Source organism: Tursiops truncatus, chromosome 11 (assembly GCF_011762595.2).
Source record: "Tursiops truncatus isolate mTurTru1 chromosome 11, mTurTru1.mat.Y, whole genome shotgun sequence".
Lineage (NCBI taxonomy): Eukaryota > Metazoa > Chordata > Mammalia > Artiodactyla > Delphinidae > Tursiops > Tursiops truncatus.
In genome coordinates, this window is record NC_047044.1 from 36,959,296 (window position 1) to 36,981,780 (window position 22,485).

Sequence of the window (22,485 nt, forward strand, 5' to 3'; positions counted from 1 at the left end):
CCTCCTAAGATAAGTAGTAAGACATAGGTTGACTTATTTTACATGAGGTATATAAAGCAATTTGCCCAAGGTCACATAGCTAGTAAGTAGTGAAGCTAGGCTTGAACCTGTTCTCTTGATCACTAAGATATTTCTTCTTGCATGTGTGTTACATCTTGTAGGCTTGAGGTAGAATTAAAGGGCTGTTGGCTACTCCTCAGCCAGGTTCTCTTGGGATGATTGGTCCTCTATTGTGTTAACAAAAATATCTGATCATCAGTCTTGCCATCCAGAAATTTAAATTCTGCAGTAAACTCAAAGATAATCAGCTTCTCAATGGCTGGTATACACTAACCAAACTGATATATATCCAGAATGAAAATGTACTAATATAGGATAATGAACATTTCAAAGTGATCTCAAGTACTACTGTCAGCCAGTCAGCTTGCCCTTTCCTTATAGGAGTTCATGGGAGGATTCAACATAAATTTATGAAATTCCTTTAACATTTATTGGTCATGCTTTGTGATAACTACCGAAGATACAGAGATGGTAAGTGCCTCACTGAGCTAATTTAGCCCTCAAATGGATGGCAAAGACAGATGAGTAGAATGACAATTATAAAATGATGTGGTAGAGTTGTGAGTGGGTTAAGTGGAAGATGCTGTGGAAGAACCATTACCCCAGCTTGAGGGACTCAGGAAAGTCTCCTGAGAGGAGGTGATGCCTGGGCTGAGTCTCAAAGGGTAAGATTTAACCAGAGGAGTGAGGGGTGTCTTTCTAGGCAGAAGGATCTGTGGAGCAGAAGCATAGAAGTAAGAAAACACTTGACACAAAAGGGAAGTACAGGGTTCATTATGATAGAGAGTATAAGGTTTCTTTTGAGGAAGTGGTAAAAAGTGAAATAAGAAAAGTCTAGAACTATATAATGAATGACTTCATGCATAAATATGCTTGATATGTTTTTCATCCTAAAAAGAATAGGATCTTATTAAGGATTTTGAGTATAGGAGTGACATATACATATTTCCATTTAAAACACATCATTCTGAAGTAGTGGTTCTTAAAGTTTAGCCTGCCTCAGACTCACTTGGAGGGCTTGTTAAGAGTTTCTGATTCAGCAGGACTGGAGTAAACCCCAAGAAAATGCATTTGTAAGTTCGTAGGTGACACTGATGCTACTAGTTTCCAGGTCACATTGTGAGAAACACTTCTCTGGAGAAGAGATTGTATAAGGATGAGAGTAGAAAAAAAGAACTCAAAAAGACACTATTTTGGAGAAATCCAGGAATAGGGGAAAAATAAAATGAGGCTTTGAACTAAGGTAGTGAATGGAGTGGATGATGAAAGGAGGTAGTAGATTGAACTAAGCAGATATCTAGAAGGAAAAATTGACTGGCTTGGTATTTGAATACCAGAGTGAGGGAACACTCTATTGACCTCCAGAAATCTCAATTGACTGTTTATTGGAAATGCCAAAAGAGATAAATGCTGGGAGAAGAAATTGGATGGAGGCAGTTGCCCAGAGTAATGGCAGAGGAGGAGAGGAGATGAGGTCTGATGTGACCATATTAAATCTGAGATAACAAGTACCCATCAATGTGTAAAAGTTGGCAAAAAGGAGCTGAGTCTGAGTCAGGATTTAGCAAAAGGTTCCCTTTATCACCTCAGCCATATGGAAGGGAATAGACAAGGAAAAAAGCAGCACAAAAAAATCATAATGGAAAGTGCTTCAAAGAGGGCACTCCATGGAAAAGGCAGAACCTTAAATCTCTTTGGTACTTTCTTCAGAAAACCCTATTCCATGCAACACTGACACAATTATGTTTTTGATACATATTAGATTTCCTGTCTAGGTTTGAGTTTGAAAAGGATACTTTGAACTTAGAAATATATAACAAAAATCTTTGGAATTTTACTTTTTTGCTAAATCCAGTGGCATTAACGCTCTTATCTGTAGGTCAGACAAGGATATTCGTTTTTCCATCAGAGAATATCCACCTCACCTCAGAAAAATTCTGCTTGCAGTTTTATTCATTTCTTCTACAAATATTGAATAAGTATGTTTTCTGCCAAGTCACTATATGGCATGCCAAGATGTCCTCCACTTTTTTTTCCACACCTCCACTTACTCAAGAGAGCATAATAGTTAAAAATCATTGCCTCTGAAGTTAGCCTGTTTAGCTTTGAACACTTAGTAGTTAATGTAACCTTTGTCAAGTCATTTAAACTCTTGAAGACTCAGTTCCATCATCTTAAAAATGGTGAAAATAATCAGCTAAAAGAGCTGGGATGCTTTTTAATGAGGCAATAGAACTCTCAGCGTGGCATCTGGTACAGTAAATGCTTAATAAATGTTAATTATTATGTTACCCAACCAAGGTCTTAGGGCAGACTTACCCAGTGTGCGTTCAAAAACAAATACAATTCCAGCAACATGAAATACTCAGACTTACTGTCACTTTATAAAATTTCCCTTTACAACCCCTATATGTTGTAAATTCAGCACCTTATTTCTCTGAATTCTTCCTCATGTTATTCTTCAGATTGACATTCTGAAAGATCCTTGAAGTCAGAGAGGATGTCATAGCGTCTGGATTCCATACACCAGATTCAGTGTGGTGCCTTGCGCTTATTTTGTGTGCAACATGCATTTGTTGACTAAATTGTCTTTGTCATTCTCATGCCCTACGAGACTGTGAACTCTTTGAAAGCTGTGACCTTGACTTATTCATCATCATGCTCTCTGTGTCCAGCACAGTGCCTCAGTCATAACAGATGCTCAGTCATTCTCATTTGAAGGAATTAATTGTGTGGCTCAGGGAAAATTCGGATTTGGGCTGGACTATGCTTGCAGTAAGAGTGTAGATATTTTCCTTTATTAAAAAAATTTAAAGAATGACTAAATAGGACTCTTTCTGGCTTCCATAAGAAAGACGATTTATTGGTTGTGTGTGTTTCTTGCTTCTTCTCTGCCTCCCCGGAAATTTACCCTGTAAAGTTGCCAAGAAAACACTAACAGCTTAAGCCTGGTAGAGGAGGAAGATGCCTCATTAATAAACTCAGCTTCATTATTTGGATGCTTGCCTCAAGGAGCTGGTGTTCTGGGATGAAAGATTGTTTCCATTAAGCCTTATGTAAAAAACTGAATGATTTTTTAAAAGAAATTTTGTTTTCTGACTGTTACTCATTGCCAGTGCTATGTACCTACACACTATGAAATGTTACATAAAAATAAACATTATTGATTTTTAGTGTAATGTATTTGAACTATTTATTAATGCTCAGCACATATGTTATATAAAGTTATCAAGCACTGATTTATTTATTGTGCAATAATTAGGGTATCAGGTCTTTAATTTGAAGTATTGACAGTATTTCACCAGAAGATAAACTTAATGTATTGTTTATTATCTATTAAATCATCTTGTGTATTTTCCTTCTTATGAACTAGAAACTCTGGGATATATAGAAATGTATTGCCTCAAGATAATATAGAGTTGAGTGTCTTTTTTAAGGAGGATATCTCATTAGTGATGTATAATGGAAAAAAATGTACACTGTGCTTGGGGTTATAACACCCAGGGTTTCAAAGCTTCTTTGGAGCATTTACCGGCTGTGTGATCTTGGGCAAGTCATTCATTAACTTGTTCATTCAGGCATTCGAAAAAGATTTGGTGTACAGACACTATTACCTTGAGCCATGCTTTCAAAGTGATACATTTATACAACAATTAGAAATCCTTCATCATTTGTATACTCTGAGACTTGGCTGTTTTAGGTATAAAATTATATTACCTGCTTCACTCAGTCAGTCAGTCAGTCATCCATTCAAAAAGTACTTGTTGAGCTCCATGTGTGGCAAACTGCTCTAGAGGCTGATGAGTGGTGCTCATCCCTTGCTGAACTCGTGACAACATTGTTCTTTTACCTTTACTCCTTTGGGCTTGGAGTGGTTATTATGATTTTCCGTCAGTCTCCATGCTTCACATTCCGCTGGATCCATTAAACCCTCCATACCTCTATAAAATATCCTCTGATTAAATGCTCTTTTACGTTGTTTTCGAGTTTGCCTTTTGTTACCGGGTAGAACCTTCACTGATTTAGACAGTTAGTTATATTTGGCTTGTTTTTCACACAGCAATGGAGCCAGTGTGGCTGGGTGGCATGAGAAAGAAGGATATGGCAAAAGACAAGATCAGTGAAGTGGGCAAAGCCAGATCATCACAGGGCTTGCATGACATAGTAATAAGTTTGTATTTTGTTCTAAGATTAGTGGGAAACCATGGAGGGGTTTGGATCATGGGAGTAATCTGATTTAATGTGCATTTTAAATAGATAGCTCTGACTGCAGTGTGCAGAATATATGAGGAATGAAGATACAAGAACAGATGCAGGGACAACAGTTAGGAAGATCATTCTTTAGCCCAAGGGAGAATATTGTTGATTTGGTCCAAGGGATCAGGTTGGTAGTAATGCAGGTGGTAAGAAATAGTCTAATTCAAGCCATATTTTAAAGATAGAATTGGCAGGATTTGCTGATGGATTTGGACCTAAGAAACTGGGTACATGGTGATGTCAAGATGGACAGTACTGGGACAGAAACCTAATTTGGGGGAGGTTTTCAGGTGAAAATCAAGTTTGATTTTGCATTGTTTTAGATAACTGTAATACACCCAAGTGGAGGTTGTAGGCAGTGTAAATCTCTGAGGATAAAAGGAATCCAGAATTCATTAGCATACATGGTACTTAGGAGCCATGGTACTAAATAAAATTACACAGAAGGTGAAACTCAATGGATACTAAGACAAAAAGTATTTCAGGAAGGATGGAGTGGTTAACTGTGTCAAATGTGACTTAGAGACAAGAAAAATGATGATGAACATTGACAGTTGATTCAGCTAATTGGTTGTCATTGGCAGCCTTGATAAGAGGGGTAGCAGTGATGTAGCGGGGACAAAAGCCTGCATCGAGAGAGAACGGAACGTGAGGGATATTTGGGGGGAAGTTTTCCATTAAACGGATGAGAGAAATGCTTAATTTTGATATTTTGAATATATGAATTTTGTAAACTTCTCTACAAACATAAAATGTCTCATCATATTTTTAAAGACCTTGAAACAAATTTTAAATATAATAATTCAGTAAATATGGTTGATGTTTTCCTATTGATTTCACTATACTAATATATTTTTGATAGATTGTTTAGTGCATGAAAATGTACTCTATATTGAAATATAATCACTTTCCTCTAAAGATATTCTAAAATAATTGCAAATTACAAATATGCATAAATCAAATTTCAAAATACTCATAGCTGGTAACAATATTGTAATGCATTAAGTATTTTCATACTATGTAAAGTGATTCTTTAGAAGAGTAGTACTTGAAAACTTGATATTAACTTTAAATGTAACTATTAGGTTTTAAGATATTCTGGGTCTGATGGCATGTGCAATGTTAGATTCGACTGACTGTTTAGAATTTTCTATTCTTCATTTTTAATGTATTTGATACCCAAGCTACCTTAACATCTTTCCCTTGACCGTAACTGGCTGATCGTACTTTTCAGGGATAAAAATAAGTATCCAGCAATAGCCCTGAGTGAAACCTCAACTTCTAATATCCTCCTTTTTCCTACCTCCACACAGAGGAAGCAAGATTTACAACATCTGAACTTAATGATCTGCAGGGCAAACCACATGATTAATCCCTATAGCTCCATCATTCAAATTGTCTGTCAAGGGAAAAATATGTCAACTTTTAGAGCAAGGGAAAAAGTTGCAGATGGGCAACCAACAGCATCAGTGCAGCACAAAGTGGAGTTTATTTTAAACCTGGGCGGAGGTGATACCCATGCTCCAGGCTGCCCTCAAATTTCACTCTGCTTAGAGCTCTGACACTGACTGCTCCACTGTATCTGTGGCTCGCCGTTCCCAAGCCTTAAGACTTCTGATTCATGGGTCAGCCTTGAATTACCAGGTTTCCATCTCAGAAGCAGGGTTTTCCCATATTAAAAGAGACTGACTGTATACGGCTTGTGTCAAGGACTGCTAATAACCTCGCTCAGGTATTTGAACCTTGGAGAGGGAAGTGAAACTTTCATTACCTGAATTTTCTTTTTAAGAAGTGAATTGGATTCCATAATTAATAGATCCTAGTTTATTTGGTTCTGTGTAGATAACAGCAGGCCGTATAAAGGAGGCTATATAATGCTGATATTAAGCAGCAAGCTGTCCCTGAGCAGGGACAGGTGTCAGGTTGGCTTGCCACACTTCTGTAGATTTGACTGGGAAGGAGACAGTGATTCCAAATGGATTGAAAGAATATATTACATATACAGCATAAACGAAGTCTCCGTGGTGTCAGCTTTCCACACCCCTAAAAGGGCCAGGACTAGGGTGAGACAAGTAAGGTACTTAGGGCACAAAGTTTAAGGAGTCATTCACTCTCAGGATTGTACAAGTGTCAGCTTGTTTTTGCAGATGTCTAAGAATGAGGTGCCTAGGGTATAACATTTAAGGAGGCACTCACTGTCAGGATCCTGCAGGGGCAGGATCAGCACCTGTATGACCTTCAAAATGAGTGCCTCCTTAAATTTTGCACCTTAGTCACATCAGTAGCCTAAATCCAATTCTATACTTGGTCGCTAGGCCCACAGGACAACACTAAATTGGATGAGCCAGATGACAGACAACAAGAGTGACAGGCTGCTCTGCTGGGGAGGAGCCCACTCCATATTGCACCTTAGCAGTTTTATAGCCTGCAGATGGATCTGGGGATGGGGGAGATGAGTGCAGTGGAAAGTTCCATGCCTCATTGGTGCCAGGGAGGAGAATGAGAAACAGCCATGTGTAAGGTCTTCATGACTTGCTTACCTGGAGGTCCACAGGATATTCCACCAAGACATGGGCCAACCTAAGGTTAGCTTTGCCTACATGGCCCATGTGGATATGTGCAAGGTCACCAGGACTCCAGGATAAAGCTGTTCTCCTACAACTGGTATTAAAAACGTAGGTTTGGAGTCAAACAAATATATTTTGTAACCCCACTTCTTAATAGCTGTGTGATTTTGGGTAAATTATATAAACCTTTTAGCCTAAGTGAGAAAAGAAATAACTACTTTGTAAGGCTCTTATAACTACCCTATAAAACTGTTTATAATGTATATAAAGCATTTAAAGAGTGCCTGCATGTAGTAAATGTTCAGTAAGTAGTTATTATTTTATTAGCTATTAAATCTAAATGAATATGGTAAGCAACATAGTTTTAAAAAATTCCATAATGTAGTAAAAAATCAAAGTTTGTTTTGAATGTTTTAATCAAACAACATTATTACAGTAGTAAGTTTAAAAACCATCTAGGAAATCAATGTTTTTACTTTTTAGTGTCTCCCTTTTTGTTATCTCTATAAAAATACATGTAAATAACAAGATAGATAAATTTGTCAAAGATTTAAGTTATATTTTGTAGATAAGATATTCAGCAACCATCAGAAAGACTGACTCACTTTCAACTATTTTCAGAGTTTCTCAAGGGATTTATTTCACCTATTAATTTTACAACATAAATGCATTCATGCACACTTATGCTTGTTATTCACACCTGAAAATTTTTTTTGCGTCAAGTGATAGATAAGCCATGTTTAATTTGGGCATCTATCCAAGTAGGACACTCTCTCTCAACTTACACTCAAAATAGAAAATAAGATAAAAAAAGATTTTTTAATTAAAAGAATAAACAGAATAAAAGAATATATCTGTATTCTCTTTAGAGCCATGAGTTCATAATTTGCTTTAATTCAACATGTTAAAAAACAGAAATACCAATGCCTTTTCCATTCATCTTCAAAATTCTATTGTTGCTTTATTTTTTTTTCAAGACCATGACTATCATGAAAAGTTTAAAATTTTACAGATCTGAGCATTGGCCCAACTTTTCTACGATGGCAAGAAATCATGGTAGAACTTTTAATTAACAAGATGACAAAATGCCTCAACTAAATTGCTAAAATATTTTTTCTCTGAATTAATTTCCCTATTATCTCTCTGATAATGTCATCAGAAATTCTATTGTTAATATAATTTATATGCCTTTCTATGAATAACGAAGGTATTAACTCAAAATATACTTAACACCTTTTTTTTGTTCTTTTCATTTAAAATGTGCTTGGAAGAAACCTTTCATGTGAATAGAACTTTGTTTTTTGTCATGGTCATAACAGGAGTATTATCAAAAAATGTAAAGGTCTGTGTGTTTTATTTTGTTCATCTAATACTTCAGCCATTTCATTACCATTTTATTTCACTCCATGAAATTCTAAAACAATTTTTAGATTATATTTTAATCTTTGGATTCAAAAGGAATGCTAATTTTGTTTGCCGATTTATAAATATGTTTCATGCTTAATTTTATTGTATACTGACATGATTTACTTAGATAACAATAGAAATGTTAAAGATCACATAAGATCAAATAATTTAGATGATTTGATTGTTTATGGTATGCGTGGTGTTGGAATAAAGAATTTCAATAGGATGGAGAGGGAGGGCCTTTTCAAAATAGACTTAGTATTGCAGACATATTAATTAGGATCTTTTAGTGTTTGGGAGCCAGAAACTTATCTTAAAGTTGCAGGCAGGGAGAACATACAGTTTCAAACATTGCTCAAATGATATTATCAAGGACTTAAGACACTCCCATTATATCTTATAGAATCCACATTGCCTTAATTCTCTGGCAGGCCCCTACAACATTTGAAACAATTTTTATAAACCTCTTTTAGAACTAGAATGGAGAGGGAAGAAGTTCTTCAAAGGGATGCTGGGTAGGAAAAAATATTATATACAATATATGCATTACGAAGAAGACAGTAAGTTTCTTGGCAAGCATTCTTGTGGTTGCCTTATCATTCATGGCCCTTAATAAAATATGCTTGCAGAAATTCATCACTCATCAAGTCAGCTCCTTCAGATGGAAACTTTCACCACACCATCCCTTCCTTCTTCCCTGCCCTGCCTTTAATGTTTCCTGCACGTGCTCATTTGAGTCCCATATTTATTGTTAAGATTCCCCATTTTTGAGATACCGGTGAAATGATGTAATTGAGTCCCAAGTGAATTAGTAGCATATCTTCTTAATGATATCCAGGTGTTGGCTGTTTCTCTGATCATAGATATTTAAATTTCTTTTCCTTCTATCTTTACTCAATTATCTTTCTTTCATCTTTGATTTCTTACTGAAATACATTTCCCCAGGTTCCTCAAACCTATCCATTCAACTAGATGCAAACAGATAAGAAGTGACCAGGGTCACAATAAAGAAACTTTGTAGCAAAAACTGTAACTTATCAATTTAGCCCCAAACTCCTATTCATCTACCTATGAGCAGACAGGTTTTGTTGTTGTTGTTGTTTTGTTTTTTCGTTTGGGAGGAGTGGGGGGATGGTTTAAAAATTAAAACAGTTGCAAACATTAAAGTCCTGAGAGATTTTACTTAAAAACCTAAAATTCTAGCTTCTTTTGAAAAAGCTATATGATTAGTAACCCTGGGACCAAAGCCGTACAACTGATAAGGCTGAGCTCTAGTTCCTAAAACAGCGCATTTGCTCTCGAGTTTGTCACAGCATCACCCATTTCTTCATTTGTGATACCTTTGTCAATTGTAATCATTTCTCAGGCATGATCTACTGTGGTTACCGATTTAAGATTAGAAATCAATCCTTATAAAAGAATAGCTAATCTGTCCATATCTGTTAATATTTTCATCTTCTATGTATAGTAATAGAGTGAACTGTAGATAATTAGATTTTTTTGTAGTTTAAGCATTTTCCATGGGTTCAGTATTTGCAAATAATATATTAAATTGCAGTTTCATTAAATTTTCTTTTTTCTGTTCTGCCCTCACTTCAGCTTCTTAGAGAATGAAACATCTGCTTTCCCACCTAGAGCCATTTTCTTTACATATTTCAAAAATAATTAGTCTGTTTGTATTTTTTTTCTATTTACAGATTATACAGAGTTGGAGAAAATATCTAGATTTTTAGATATGACAGTTGGTATAGCATTACAGTGTGTAAGATTGTCTCAAAACAAAACAAAAATATAGCTGACTGCCCTAACTTTGTAGCTAAAGAAAATATTACACTGTGGGACTGGGAAATTCTCCATGCTGTTGAGTGGCATTTTACAATCAACACCTCTCCCCTTTTCAGGATATCGAATCCCTAACAGGAGGGCTGACTGGTTCTAAGGGGGCTGATCCACCGGTAAGTTAGATTCTTCCTTAAATTTAACTATTGACGAAATGAATTATGTACATACCAGATCATCAGAGTTACTTGTATACAAATTGTCATACAGGTAACTTTTTGAAATAGTTTCTTTCAAAACTTTATAGCTATTGCAGTAACTAATACAAAAATGTGAACTTGCTCTGAGGTGTCATTTAGTGTTTTAAAAAGTTTTAATACTCATAAAATTCATCTCCATACGTTGATTCTAAAAATAAGAATAAAAGCTTCATTAGTATGTGTAAACACCTTATGTCCTACTAACGGGCTACAAAAAAAGTTAAAGCTTTTTGGAACTTGAGAGTTTACCATTGTAAATAAGTGTATGATTTCAGTTGCAATATACTTTCTAGTTACTGAGAAAAAATTATTTTATCAGCCCATTTTTTTCACAGTATTGATTCTTGATATTGCTGTTTCTTTCCTGCTTTACCCAGGAAGCTTCTAGAAAATTGGAGAAAGTGCTTGAAAGTTTTAAAAGATTATCATTTTTAGGCAATAGCAAGAGATTGATAGTCTAGTATTGGAACATTGTAGTCCTTTCTGTGATGTCTGATTTCAGAAAACATTGAGTAAAACAACATTCCTGTGATTTCATGCTTGAGGCACAAACATGAGTTCATGGTGTATATCTAAAGTAATAAAATTCAATTTATTTCAACAAACAGCCAATGCATACATTTGTATCACTGCTTGCTTTTCACTTAGCACTGTGAGGTTTAATGTGGAACACACAGAATCCTGTGTTGTCAGTTTTTAGCTATACTTCATCTAGGCATCTAGCTGAAGTATATAACTACTTTAAGACACCACTGAAGTGTTAAAAAGATAACTTTCAATTGTAGCTCTTTCTCTCCTGTCTCACTCTCATGTGTCTCATGATGTTGTCTAATCTTCATAATGCTCCTAAAGTAGGCTAAACAACATGTTTTAGTCCTTTCCCTTCCTTTTGTTTTCATTGTCTAAATTTATGCAGGAAAAAAAATGTACTGTCTTCAGATAGCTGCTTATATTTAGTCCCTGAACCTATTATACTGCAGCATAAGACAAGATGAAATGTAAGTCAGTGTAGTAGTGTAGGTGACTGCTTATGTGATGTAATTTCATCCTGCTGCTTTGTGTTATGTTTGTGCATAGCATTCAACTTTTATTAGAAGAAAAAATTCATTTCCTTTAAAATACTTCCCTCAGTGTTCACTGATTCCTGAAAGAATCCTGCGATTAGAGATAAGTTGGTTTTAAGAGGATTTGTCCCTTGTTCAAAACTAAACTAAACTAAACACCTCTCTTCTGCATGTGACCATAAAACTCTTACCTGCTATTTACATATTAAAATAAATTAGTTTATCATATCCTTTCAAGAAAGCAAGTTTCTAAACATGAAAGATTGAGTCAGCATAAATCCTAGTTACTGAAAGAAGCCCCTTACAGGGGAAAAAGGTCACAGAAAGGAAAGATGGTGACCTAAAGGCGAACTTAATCAACTTAATTCCCAAAAGCTAAAAGTGAACTGTATATTTGTCTGTATTTTTATACTACATGTGTGTATGTCTTTTTTTCTTTGGACATAATTTATAATATTACGAAGATATAGGTTCTCTCTTGGCCATCCCTTACCATGATGATGGGTATTTTATACTGCTACCTACATTTTCTGAAATTCAATGGTAGTGCTTACTTTATAACTTTTTGTAGAGTGGAAAACATCACACAAATGTCAGAGTACATAAGAGCTAAGACAATCTAGGGTGTTAACAGTATACGTACATTTAGTGTTTCCCACTGTTAAAGAGATATTGAGAGGATATTACCAAGAGCTAGGTAATAAAATCACTTTTTAATCCTTTATAAAGCTTATATAAAGTAGTCTAAGTATGAAGGTAAAATGGTAATGGTGTCTAGAGTTGCTTCAGTCATTTAAGAATAAGGCTTTGAATTAAGCTATTGTTTTTGCCCCCGTTAGAAAACTGAAAGTCAGATTAAATTATATATAACCTAAGTCCATTTGAAGTTTCATATTACTTTTTCCTTCTTTAAAAAAAGGCCTTTCTAATAGATTATCTGAATACTGTTATCCATTATCCATTTCTAAAGTTGTGTCTTTTTTATAAATGTTGACAGCGTATTACTAAACCCATTCTATGATGAAATTTTCATTGGTAAGAAATTCAAGTTCCTATAATTTTTCCTCATTGAACAGAATATATAAAGTGTTGAATGAATGGTCTCTCACAAGGATATGTAGCTGTGGAGTAATTTCTTTACCAGTATAATAGAAATATCAGATACATCTTTAAATATAAATGGCATATTTAAAAATCGAAAAATTTTCTGTGGGTGGATATAAATATTATTTCTGAAGCATTAGGAAAAAGTGAATTTTGCATTTTTTCAAATAGTAAGCATGTATAAAAAGTTGCAAATGTCAAATTTGCAAATGTCATTATAAATAAATTTGCATATCTGGTAAGAATAAATTTGAGTGACTCCAGGAATATAGTTTGCATTAATACTTTTATTATTTAATATTTTTAACAATATGTTAAGTACATTTTTTGAAAATTCAAGAAGTCTCAGTTTTAATGCTAATAATAACAGAGAATCACTCATTCATTATTTTCAGGGGCAATTCAGGAAGTTTTATAATGGCTTTCTTCTGAAAAGAATTTCAAAAAGTATGTTTTTAAATTTGTAAACTGGAAATCAGTTGCTGCTACAAATAGAACTTGCAGATTTTTCTAAATCACATAGTTATCTTAGAAAATAAACCCTTCTATCATTAAGAAAAATATGGCCCATTATGTTGACTTAAAATTGTCTTTGAAAATTTGTATCAAAGATATTCTACATTCTGCATATATTTTTCATTCATAAAAATTAGATCACAGATTAACCTCCAGTGTAAAAACATAGCATATATTTACATATAAAAATAAAAAGGAAATAGATAATTAAAATCTAAAGGGTAAAATATCATTATTAAGTGCTTTTTTAATATACCATTTTTCTATAGTGTTTTAAATTTAAAATATTACCATTATTAAAAATGAAGAGCTTGTGAAATGTATAGGTGTCAGGGATATCCCTCATTATCAAGTTGTCAGGTCATCAGGCCGGCCATTAGGAAGGCCAGGGTAAGGTCTAGGTAACTCAGTTTCTGATAGCCAAGGGGATTTTAGATGCTGAAAAACAGGTATAAAGCATGAATAGTTATACTGCTATACCAGCTGAACCTGGTATCTGGAGAGCTGTGGATATGCAGGTCCATGTGGTACCAGTAGTGTGACAGATCACTGTCCTGTTTTGAGCCCATGAGCTGGTGACATAGAGGATTTGGAACCTCAGCCTGGAGCCAGGATTCGTCCCAGACTGCGAGCTAGGTCTAAGTCTGCAGGTGGGTTTTAGTAGCTCAGCTGGCTTGGCCACAAAAGTTAAGTTTCGTGATATAGATCTAAACAGACTAATGTATACAATGAGGGGAGTTTCTCTTTGTCATTTGGTTTAAGAAACTTTCTGATTATTTATAAACTGATATAAACTAGCTAGTTACTTTCCTATTATTTCTGATTCTTTTTGAGGGTTACTATGGACAAAATCTAATAAAGAGTAATGTGGGACAAACCCTAGACTATATGAAACAAATTACTGAACACACTGGTCAAGTGTCGAAGTGTCCTGATAGTTCACAGTTCTATTATCAGTGTTTGAATCAAGTCCACCTCATTGCCTCATCCAGGACTTACAGCAAGAATGCCACTGGGGCTATTCAGTTCCTCCCTTGTTTTTCTTTCTATTTGTTACCCCGGAGTGAGAAGCTCTATAAATTTGCTTCCTACACAACTTAGTATTTTAATTGTTCTAAGTTTCCGTTATTCAAATGCTAATGGTTCTCTTTATTTCTAGAGTGTGATGAATAAGTGAGTATGCATCTAATTGGTATCCTTGGGCTTGATATGCACACTGTCCTGAACATTCTCCAGCTCTATTAATTCTTTCCCCACTGAGGAACCAGAATTGTACATTCCATGTTTTCTTACTTTCTGTTCTCATTTTAATGGTCTTCCTGATGGTTCTTAGCAATTTGAGTAAACACTCCACAGAATTTAAAACAAATTCAATTTCCTGAGGGTGCTATTTAGACCAGGTTATATATTTTTCATATTGTAGATAGCATTAAAATTTTAAAGTCTCCAAAACTGATCTTAATTTGATTATTCAAAAAATGCCAATGTTCTACTCACTTGCTTCAAAAGATAAGGGAATAAAATATGTGAGTCTGAATTTTTATCTAATTTCATTTCTTTCAGCCTGAATGTTATATTGCTATATTACTAACTTTCATTCTCGTATTTGTTTAGTCAGAATTCAGTGTATATTTGAGTGTATGCTGTTTGCTAGACATTTGTTTAGGTTTTGGGAATACAGTCGTAAACAATTCACAGTTTCTTATTTCAGAATCTTACAATATAGTGGAGTAGACAGGTTGGTAAAAACTAATTACAATATAATGTAAGCACAGGATGAAATGAAAATAAGAGGATCACGTAATCCAATTGATGGGAGTAAAAAGGGGCTGGAGGATCAAGGAGGGCAAATAAAAGAAAATAATATCTAATTGTAGAATGAGTTGAAGTTTGCCAACTGAGAAACATGGAACATGGAATTTTAAGTAAGGAAATACTATATGCATAAGTTAAAAATTAGAAAATAACTTACAGTGGCTAGAGTATGAAATAAGCTGAAGGATGGGAGGTAGTGGTGAGATAGAAGGTAAAAGATTAATCCAGGGCAAGAAGTAATTTCATGGAAAAAAATTGTACTCTATACTAAAGAACATGAGGACCCATTAAAGTCTTTAAACAGGAGAGTCACTTTATCAGCTCTGTCCTCTAGAAACATTTTTCTGACTCTAGTGGAGAGTGATTTAGAGAAACGACTAAGCAGGAAAACCATTGAAAAAGGCTCTTGCAGTCATCCAAAGGAGGGATGACAAAAATGATAATGGTGATTTTTTTTTTGTCTGTCCTACTATATTATAAAACTAATTGAGGCAATGTCTCAGGGGAAAGTCAACATTTTATTTTCTTTAAAACAATAAATTTTTAGTATGAGCCTATCAAGTGACAGTGAGAATGGAGAGGAATAAACTGATTCATGAGCTATTAAGGACTTAGTGAACACACAAGAATAAGTGGTTGTTTGGAGGAAGGAGAATAAAACTTATTGAAGAGTCAAGGATGATTTTGAACTTTCTAATTTGGCAATTGAATGGATAAAGGTACCATACATAGAGACAAGAATCCCATGAGGTAGAGCATTTCTGGAGGGGGGATATTGAGTTCAGTTTTGGACACATTAAATTGAGGTGACAGAGTTTGGAATATATGAATGATTTTGGAATTTAAAGGTTAGATATCATTTATAGCCATTAATTTGAACATGTAGAATAGTTAATTGACACTGTTGGAGCTGATGAAATCATTCCAAAACAATGTATTCTGAATGAGAAGATAAGAGTTCAGAATAAACCCCTGAGGAAGAAAAGCATTTAAAGGTCAGAGGAAAGGGAAAGGGAAAATTAAGAGGAAGAGTATTTCTCAAAAAAGATAAAACAGGTTGGTTACAGGAAAGAATACCAGGAAAGTTTGTAATCACAAATGCCAAGGTCAAGAGAGGGTGGTGAAAAGGGTTATTAGCAGTTTCAGGATGTTGAGAGTTCAACAACAGAGTGCCCCACTGAAATTTAGCAACAAGAGGATAAAGGGTGGTCTAGGTGAGAATAATTTTAGTGGAGTAATTCAGGTAGAATCAAGTTTCCAGTGGCCTAAGAAATTAAATGGAAGGTAAGAATTGGATTCAGTGGCTAAGGAAACAATTTCTAAGTGTTTAATTATGAAGGAAGTGAAAAGAAATAATAGCCAATATAAGCGATGAGGCTGAGAGACAATTATTTTAAGGAGAGAAAATTTGAGTGTGTTGAAACATACGGAAAGCACATAGAGAGGGAAAAGAATTTACTGAGGAAAGAGAAGTTAATTAATAGGTCATTGGATGAAGCAGAAAAAGATGGACTCCAGAGCATGTTACACAGAAAGAGAAATGTCGCTTCAGATGTGAAATGGAAGTAGGAAAAAAGAATGGAAACTGATGCAAACATTTTTGTAGGTGGGGATCTTAAAAAGTTGCAAGAGTTTCCATTTAATCGTTTCTGTTTTCCCCACAAAGTTAAAAAGACCTAATTAGCTGACAGTAGTGGGGAGATGATGGGTTAAGATATTTCAGGAATATAGAGAAGATGCATCTAGCCATTATGGATTGTGGGAGAATTAGGTAGACCATAGATGGATTAGTGGAAAGTGTTGGGGTACACTTGTAGGCAGTGAATTTGTAGTGGTTATAAATAAACTCAAAGGTGTGTTTTCTTTTCCTCCAACAGTGCTCTGTAGCCCAGGTATGGGCGGGGGTGGGGGGGATGCCTACAGTCATTTTAATTTCAGGCGGTGGTTCTGCCAGTCAATTACTGTGGAAGGCCAATGGAGCAAGATAATTGAGAATATTAGCAAGAATGTCATAAAGTCTAAGCTGAATAAGAATTTCAGTGAAGGTAGGAAGGGATTGATGAAGCAGAGTATTCAGGGTCTCAATAAATTTGAAAAACAGGGTGTAGGAAGAGGGATACAGAATTGTGGTGAGAGGGTAAAATGCTTGATTTAAGCATTTTAGGACCAAAACATTCCCAGGTGCTGGTAAGACCCAAGTTGTGGTCATGGAAATGGTTGAAGTACAGAGGGAATGAAGCTCATTGGAACTGATGACATCAAGGAACTGAGAGGCCAGTTGGATGGATTATCTATGTGGACCCTGCAGTCTTTTCTACCTATATTTACTCCCTTGATAATCCTAGCCTGTTTTACAGCTTAAGTGCCATCTAGACACTGATAACTGAATAATTTACATCTCTAGACTGGATCACTCCCCTGAACTTCAGACTTGTATATCCAACTAAATATTTGACATGTCTACTTGTATATCCAATATGAATTTAAAGCATAACAAATTAAAAACTGAGCTTCTGGTCTTTGTCACTCTCCACAAACCTCCTGCAGTTTCCCACCTATCAATTAATGGCAATTTCATGCACTATTTACAAAGTTAAAGCCTTAGAGTCATCCTATGAGTTCTGTCTTCATAATTTGTTGATAACTTAACCAATTTTCAGAAACACCCGTACAAAATTACCACCTTGATCAGAACCACCATCCTTTTCATATGTCCTTTTTCAGTGAACCAAGCAGGATAAATTTCTTAAAATATGAGTCAGATCATGTCACATCAAGGCTTAAATCATCATTGGCTTCCCATCAGAATAAAATCCCCAAAGCCCATGGAGTGGTTTCTAAGATGCTTCATGACTTCTCACCTTACAATTCCTCTAGGAACTCATCTCATACCTTCCTTCCCATAGTTCATTCCAACTTGATATCCCTTTACCTGGGTATGCTGTTGCTATTATTCCTTCTGCTTACCATACTGTCTCCACAGATAGCCCCTAAACCTACTCTCTCACTTTCCTTGGGTCTTTTGTTCAAATGCTAATTTATCAGAAAGATCATCCAATATTCTTTTCTCTGGCCCTATGTGTTTATTGTTTGTTTTCTTCTACTATAATATAAACTCCATATAGTCAGAGGCATTGTCTCTTTTGTTCACTATTATATTCCAAAGGTCTAGAATAATACTGTTATGTGTGTTCCTCAGTGTATATTTGCTGAATGAGTAAGAACAAATACTGTCAAACACATGATTTATATGATCATATTTGTGTACTTAATATATTGATAAGAACTCTAGCAGAATACCTTATGGAGAAAGGGATTGAGGCTGTTATAATAATTCTGGAATGAGATTACACGAGTGTACTTCAGATTATGGTAGTGGTAGCAAGAATTAAAATAGCAGAGAATAAAAACCTTACAAAGGCAGTATTAATAGAATCTTCCGGTGGGAAAAGAAATAGGACTCAAGGATAACTACAAATATTGGCCACTGGGAAAAATAACAGCAGCGCAAAAATCATAAGGATATATTTGGATACTGAATATCTTATTTATTTATCTTGTTTAATATCATTAAATATAATCCCTTTGAAAGCAGAAATTTCTGCCTGGTTTATAACTACACTCCAACAAACAAATGAATGAAGAAGAGGAATTTAATAGGTCTTCAGATGGAACAAATGGAAACCAAGTATTGAAAATTTCAATAAATAAGAAAGTAAAAGATGTGAAGTGGAACTTCCATTGTGGATTCAAAATTTTACTTAGAGCCTCAAAGCATAGTACCATTGGTGATAAGCATCTCCGCATTTCATGAAGAAGTGCTAAACATACCCACAGACTTACTAGTTAATAATTACAGTAGTATCAGTCCTGCCACTGTGAATCACCACCTTTAGCCTCTCTAAGTGAAAACCAGAAAGGACTCGTTCGCAGAATTTCAGCCGGTAAGAAGTAATGCAGGGTTTTTACTCTCATGAAGAAGAGAAGGGTGTCCTTCTCCTAAGCCAAATGGGAGTGGACCCAAAGGAATGACTCATAGAAGAAGGCAGTGTTATCTCTGTGTTTAGATTTTATTCAACAGCTATCTCAGCGGGCAATTCCATGGAATATATGTAAGGCAAGGGGAGAAGGAAATTAATGTGTATCCCTTAGAGTTTGAAGATATACACATAACAACTGAATCAAATGTTTGCTTCCTATGTGCCGGTGTGGATAGGGGATAGGGAAGAAACAAATCAATAACTTCATTTTAATTATTTAACTTATCAATATTTTTAACTAGTCAGCTAGTCAGAATAGGTACTTAAAATATTGAAGTCATGAATATGTAGCCAAAATAATGAAAGATAGTTCATATGCAGGAATTTTGTCGTGAGAGAAATGTAATGCTTTGTATATATGATACCAAAAGATTTCTGTGTTAGGTAATTTCCTATTCATTAATGCATTACTGATTAGACCTATTTAAGCATCTGTATTTCAACACAACCTACTTATTTAGAGGGCACATTTGAACATGGTTTCCTATATTCAAACATTTATATCATGTTTAATATGAAAGTGAGCAAAGAGATATGAATTACAGACTAACATCTAAAAGTTGGGTTAGAATAACACTGAATGAGGAAGCACTTTTGAGATCTCTCAGCATATTGTTTCACTGGTGATTAATGTGTTAAGAAACATTTTAGAAATGATTTTTTCCAGAATAGGAGAAGTTATTTGGGAAGCTTAAAACAACTTCTTGTTAGAAATAAGGGTCTTAGTTGTTACTTACTATTAATTTCTCATCAATCTATAAGAATAAAGGTACTTGAAATTTTTTTGAGGGAAAAGCAATATATTAATGAAAAGGGACATAATAAGTAAAATAAATTAGGAACTTGCATTATTGCAAAGATATATTATTTTTGTTAATAATAATAAAACAATAAACTATATATTAATATATACTCAGTTTTCTGATCATATAAAGTTTAATATGAATCATTTTAATTTACCTATCTTTGTTCCTCAAAATCCCTATTGCAGTTCTGTCCAAAATAGTAATATTATTTCAATTACAGACATTGTAAATACTTGTATTTTATTCTTTTCCTATCTTTTCTATTTCTCTTTATTTTTATTGTACATAAATTTATTTGTACATATGTGTGTATTTATATATAGCATATATAAGCACATTTAAGTATATATATAAATATATATAATATATATAAACATACATATTTATATATATTTCTTTTTTTTAATTTTAATATGTATTTTCTCCTACAAAAAATGGGATTTTTTTTAGTTTCTTGACTAAACAAGAGGCTGGTTTCTAATTAGACTGCTCTTATCCAACATAATAAAGTGGGACTATTTTTATTCTTGATATTCATCTTATTCATCTTATTCAAAGATGCTTATAATTTTGGATGTTTATTTGAAAGACAGATGGATGAATACAGCTTTATACATGTAATTGCTCATTAAAATGTGAAAAATATAAAGTAAGAATAAAAGTTTATTTAGGAAACATATTTGTAATGCTACTGTGTATGCAGTACTATTCTGGGACTTTAGAAAAAATGAAAGATATCAATTCAGTGCTATAGATTTTTGCACTCTAACTGGTTACCAATTGTTTCTTTTAAAAACATGATTGATAAGTGTAAAACAATGGTACATAGATAAATACTTTTGTGTTATATGGAAATAATCACAGTAAGTGTGTTTACGGGGGATTTTTTGGAAGACTTGTTTTGAGAGGTGAATGTTGAACCAGATGTTGAAGATCTAATTTGCATTAAGCTAAAATCTTTATTTTGGATGGAAGGAATTAAGGGTCTTTCGTATCCAAAAGTAGTTCAACTCTACAGACTTTAGCAACTCATAAAACTGGCTATTGCAACTTATTTATAGTACATCAGTTTAAATTTAATTGCTGAAGTTTAGAGTATAAAATTAAACCTGGTCTTGGGGTACTTTTTTAAAAGTATATGTGAGTTATTTTTTTCTAGGAAGGCCCAGACACCCTCCAGGGGCCTCTGCAGCTTAATGGCTAAACACCTGTTCAGCCTCAATGAGATTAGACTATGGGCCAATTCTTATTTGGCCATTCCAGAAAAGAGTCATGATTGCACCCAGCTGGCCCTCTAAGAAGGAGGGTCTGATGAGCCACTCCTGCATAGCCTGAGGCAGTAGAATTTGCACAGATTTAGGGCTGCTGCTATTGCTTTTCCAGGGATCCCAGTGAGGTGATGCGCTACCTCGTTTGGCAAAATGAGAAAGGAGCTAGTTTTCTGATGATTTGCCCCATTCTACCACTGGTATTCATCAAATGTTGGCTGGAGAAACTGCACACTTCTGTGGCTCCCCTATTTCCTCATTAGGCTTCCAGAGGAGGCAGCATTGAGGCTTACTTGTCCTTCTAGCCCTGCCTAGGAACTTGTGTTGCCATGTGAAGGAACTTACCTGGAAGGAAAACAACTTATTCTAACTACCTTTCAGTAACTACATTGTCTTTTTCAAATGCACACTCAGGGAAACATGAATCAGCAAAATGTGAATGCTGAAATTACATGCATATTCTCTTTTTTCACTTAACATTAATTATAACCACTACAGGCACTTTAATAAGGAATCTGATTATATATTCATAACAAAGTTATTATTTTGCAAAATTATTATTTTCAGTTGAAATCTGTGTTGTTTCAAGAACACCACATAATAGGAATATGCCTTATGATAGGCTATTACATTATTTTTCAAAAGATATTTGAATATACTTATTTATAAGTATAGGCTATTAAATTAGTTTTCAAAAGATATTATTCAAAAGATATTTGAATTCAAATATCTTTTGAAAAATAATTTAATAGCCTCTACTTATATATATACTTATAAAATTATAAGTGTTATAGGAAATATACTTATAAAATTATAATAAATGTTATAGGAAAAGTAGAAGAGTTATAATATTAAAAATTTAATATTTGGCTAAAAATGTTCATCAGAGTCCCTGGAAAGTTGCAAAATCATCTTTTGGCTATATAGCAAATTCTCCAGATATCTTATATTTTACTCATAGGAACAATTTATATTTTTATTGGAGTATGGTGGAAAGTTTTGTGGTAATGCTAGTTATTTTTTCTATTTTTCCTTTTCTTCATCATAGATTAAAATGAGTAATCCACATGAATGACTATTTTTCTTCTATGGACAAGCTTTTTGAAAAAAAAAATTAAAAATCTTGGTATTCATATCCAGAAACACTGGGTTTCATTTAATTTACATTACCATTCTCTAAAAGGCCAGGAAATTCACTAAAATTTGATATTACAACCAACATCATTATTTTAACTTTTAAATAAGTGTATATAAGTAATTGTATTAAATATAAGTGGAAGTAATTGCATTAAATATAAGTGGAAAAAATAGTCAATGTGAAATAAAGACTGTCTGAATGCATTTTTTTTTTTTTTTTTTTTTTTTGCGGTACGCGGGCCTCTCACTGTTGTGGCCTCTCCCGTTGCAGAGCACAGGCTCTGGACGCGGAGGCTCAGCGGCCATGGCTCACGGGCCCAGCCGCTCCGCGGCGTGTGGGATCTTCCCGGACCGGGGCACAAACCCGTGTCCCCTGCATCGGCAGGCGGACTCTCAACCACTGTG

General features: G+C 34.5%; 1 protein-coding gene across 2 annotated transcripts in view; it reads left to right on the plus strand.

Moving 5' to 3' along the window:
• PPFIA2 (PTPRF interacting protein alpha 2) overlaps positions 1–22,485 on the plus strand; it is a 474,519-nt gene that overhangs the window by 73,090 nt on the left and 378,944 nt on the right. For both annotated transcript variants that reach the window (XM_033866289.2, XM_033866290.2), the window contains exon 3: positions 10,193–10,246. In XM_033866289.2, the coding sequence (XP_033722180.1) occupies positions 10,193–10,246 (54 nt within the window). The remainder of the gene's footprint in view (positions 1–10,192; positions 10,247–22,485) is intronic.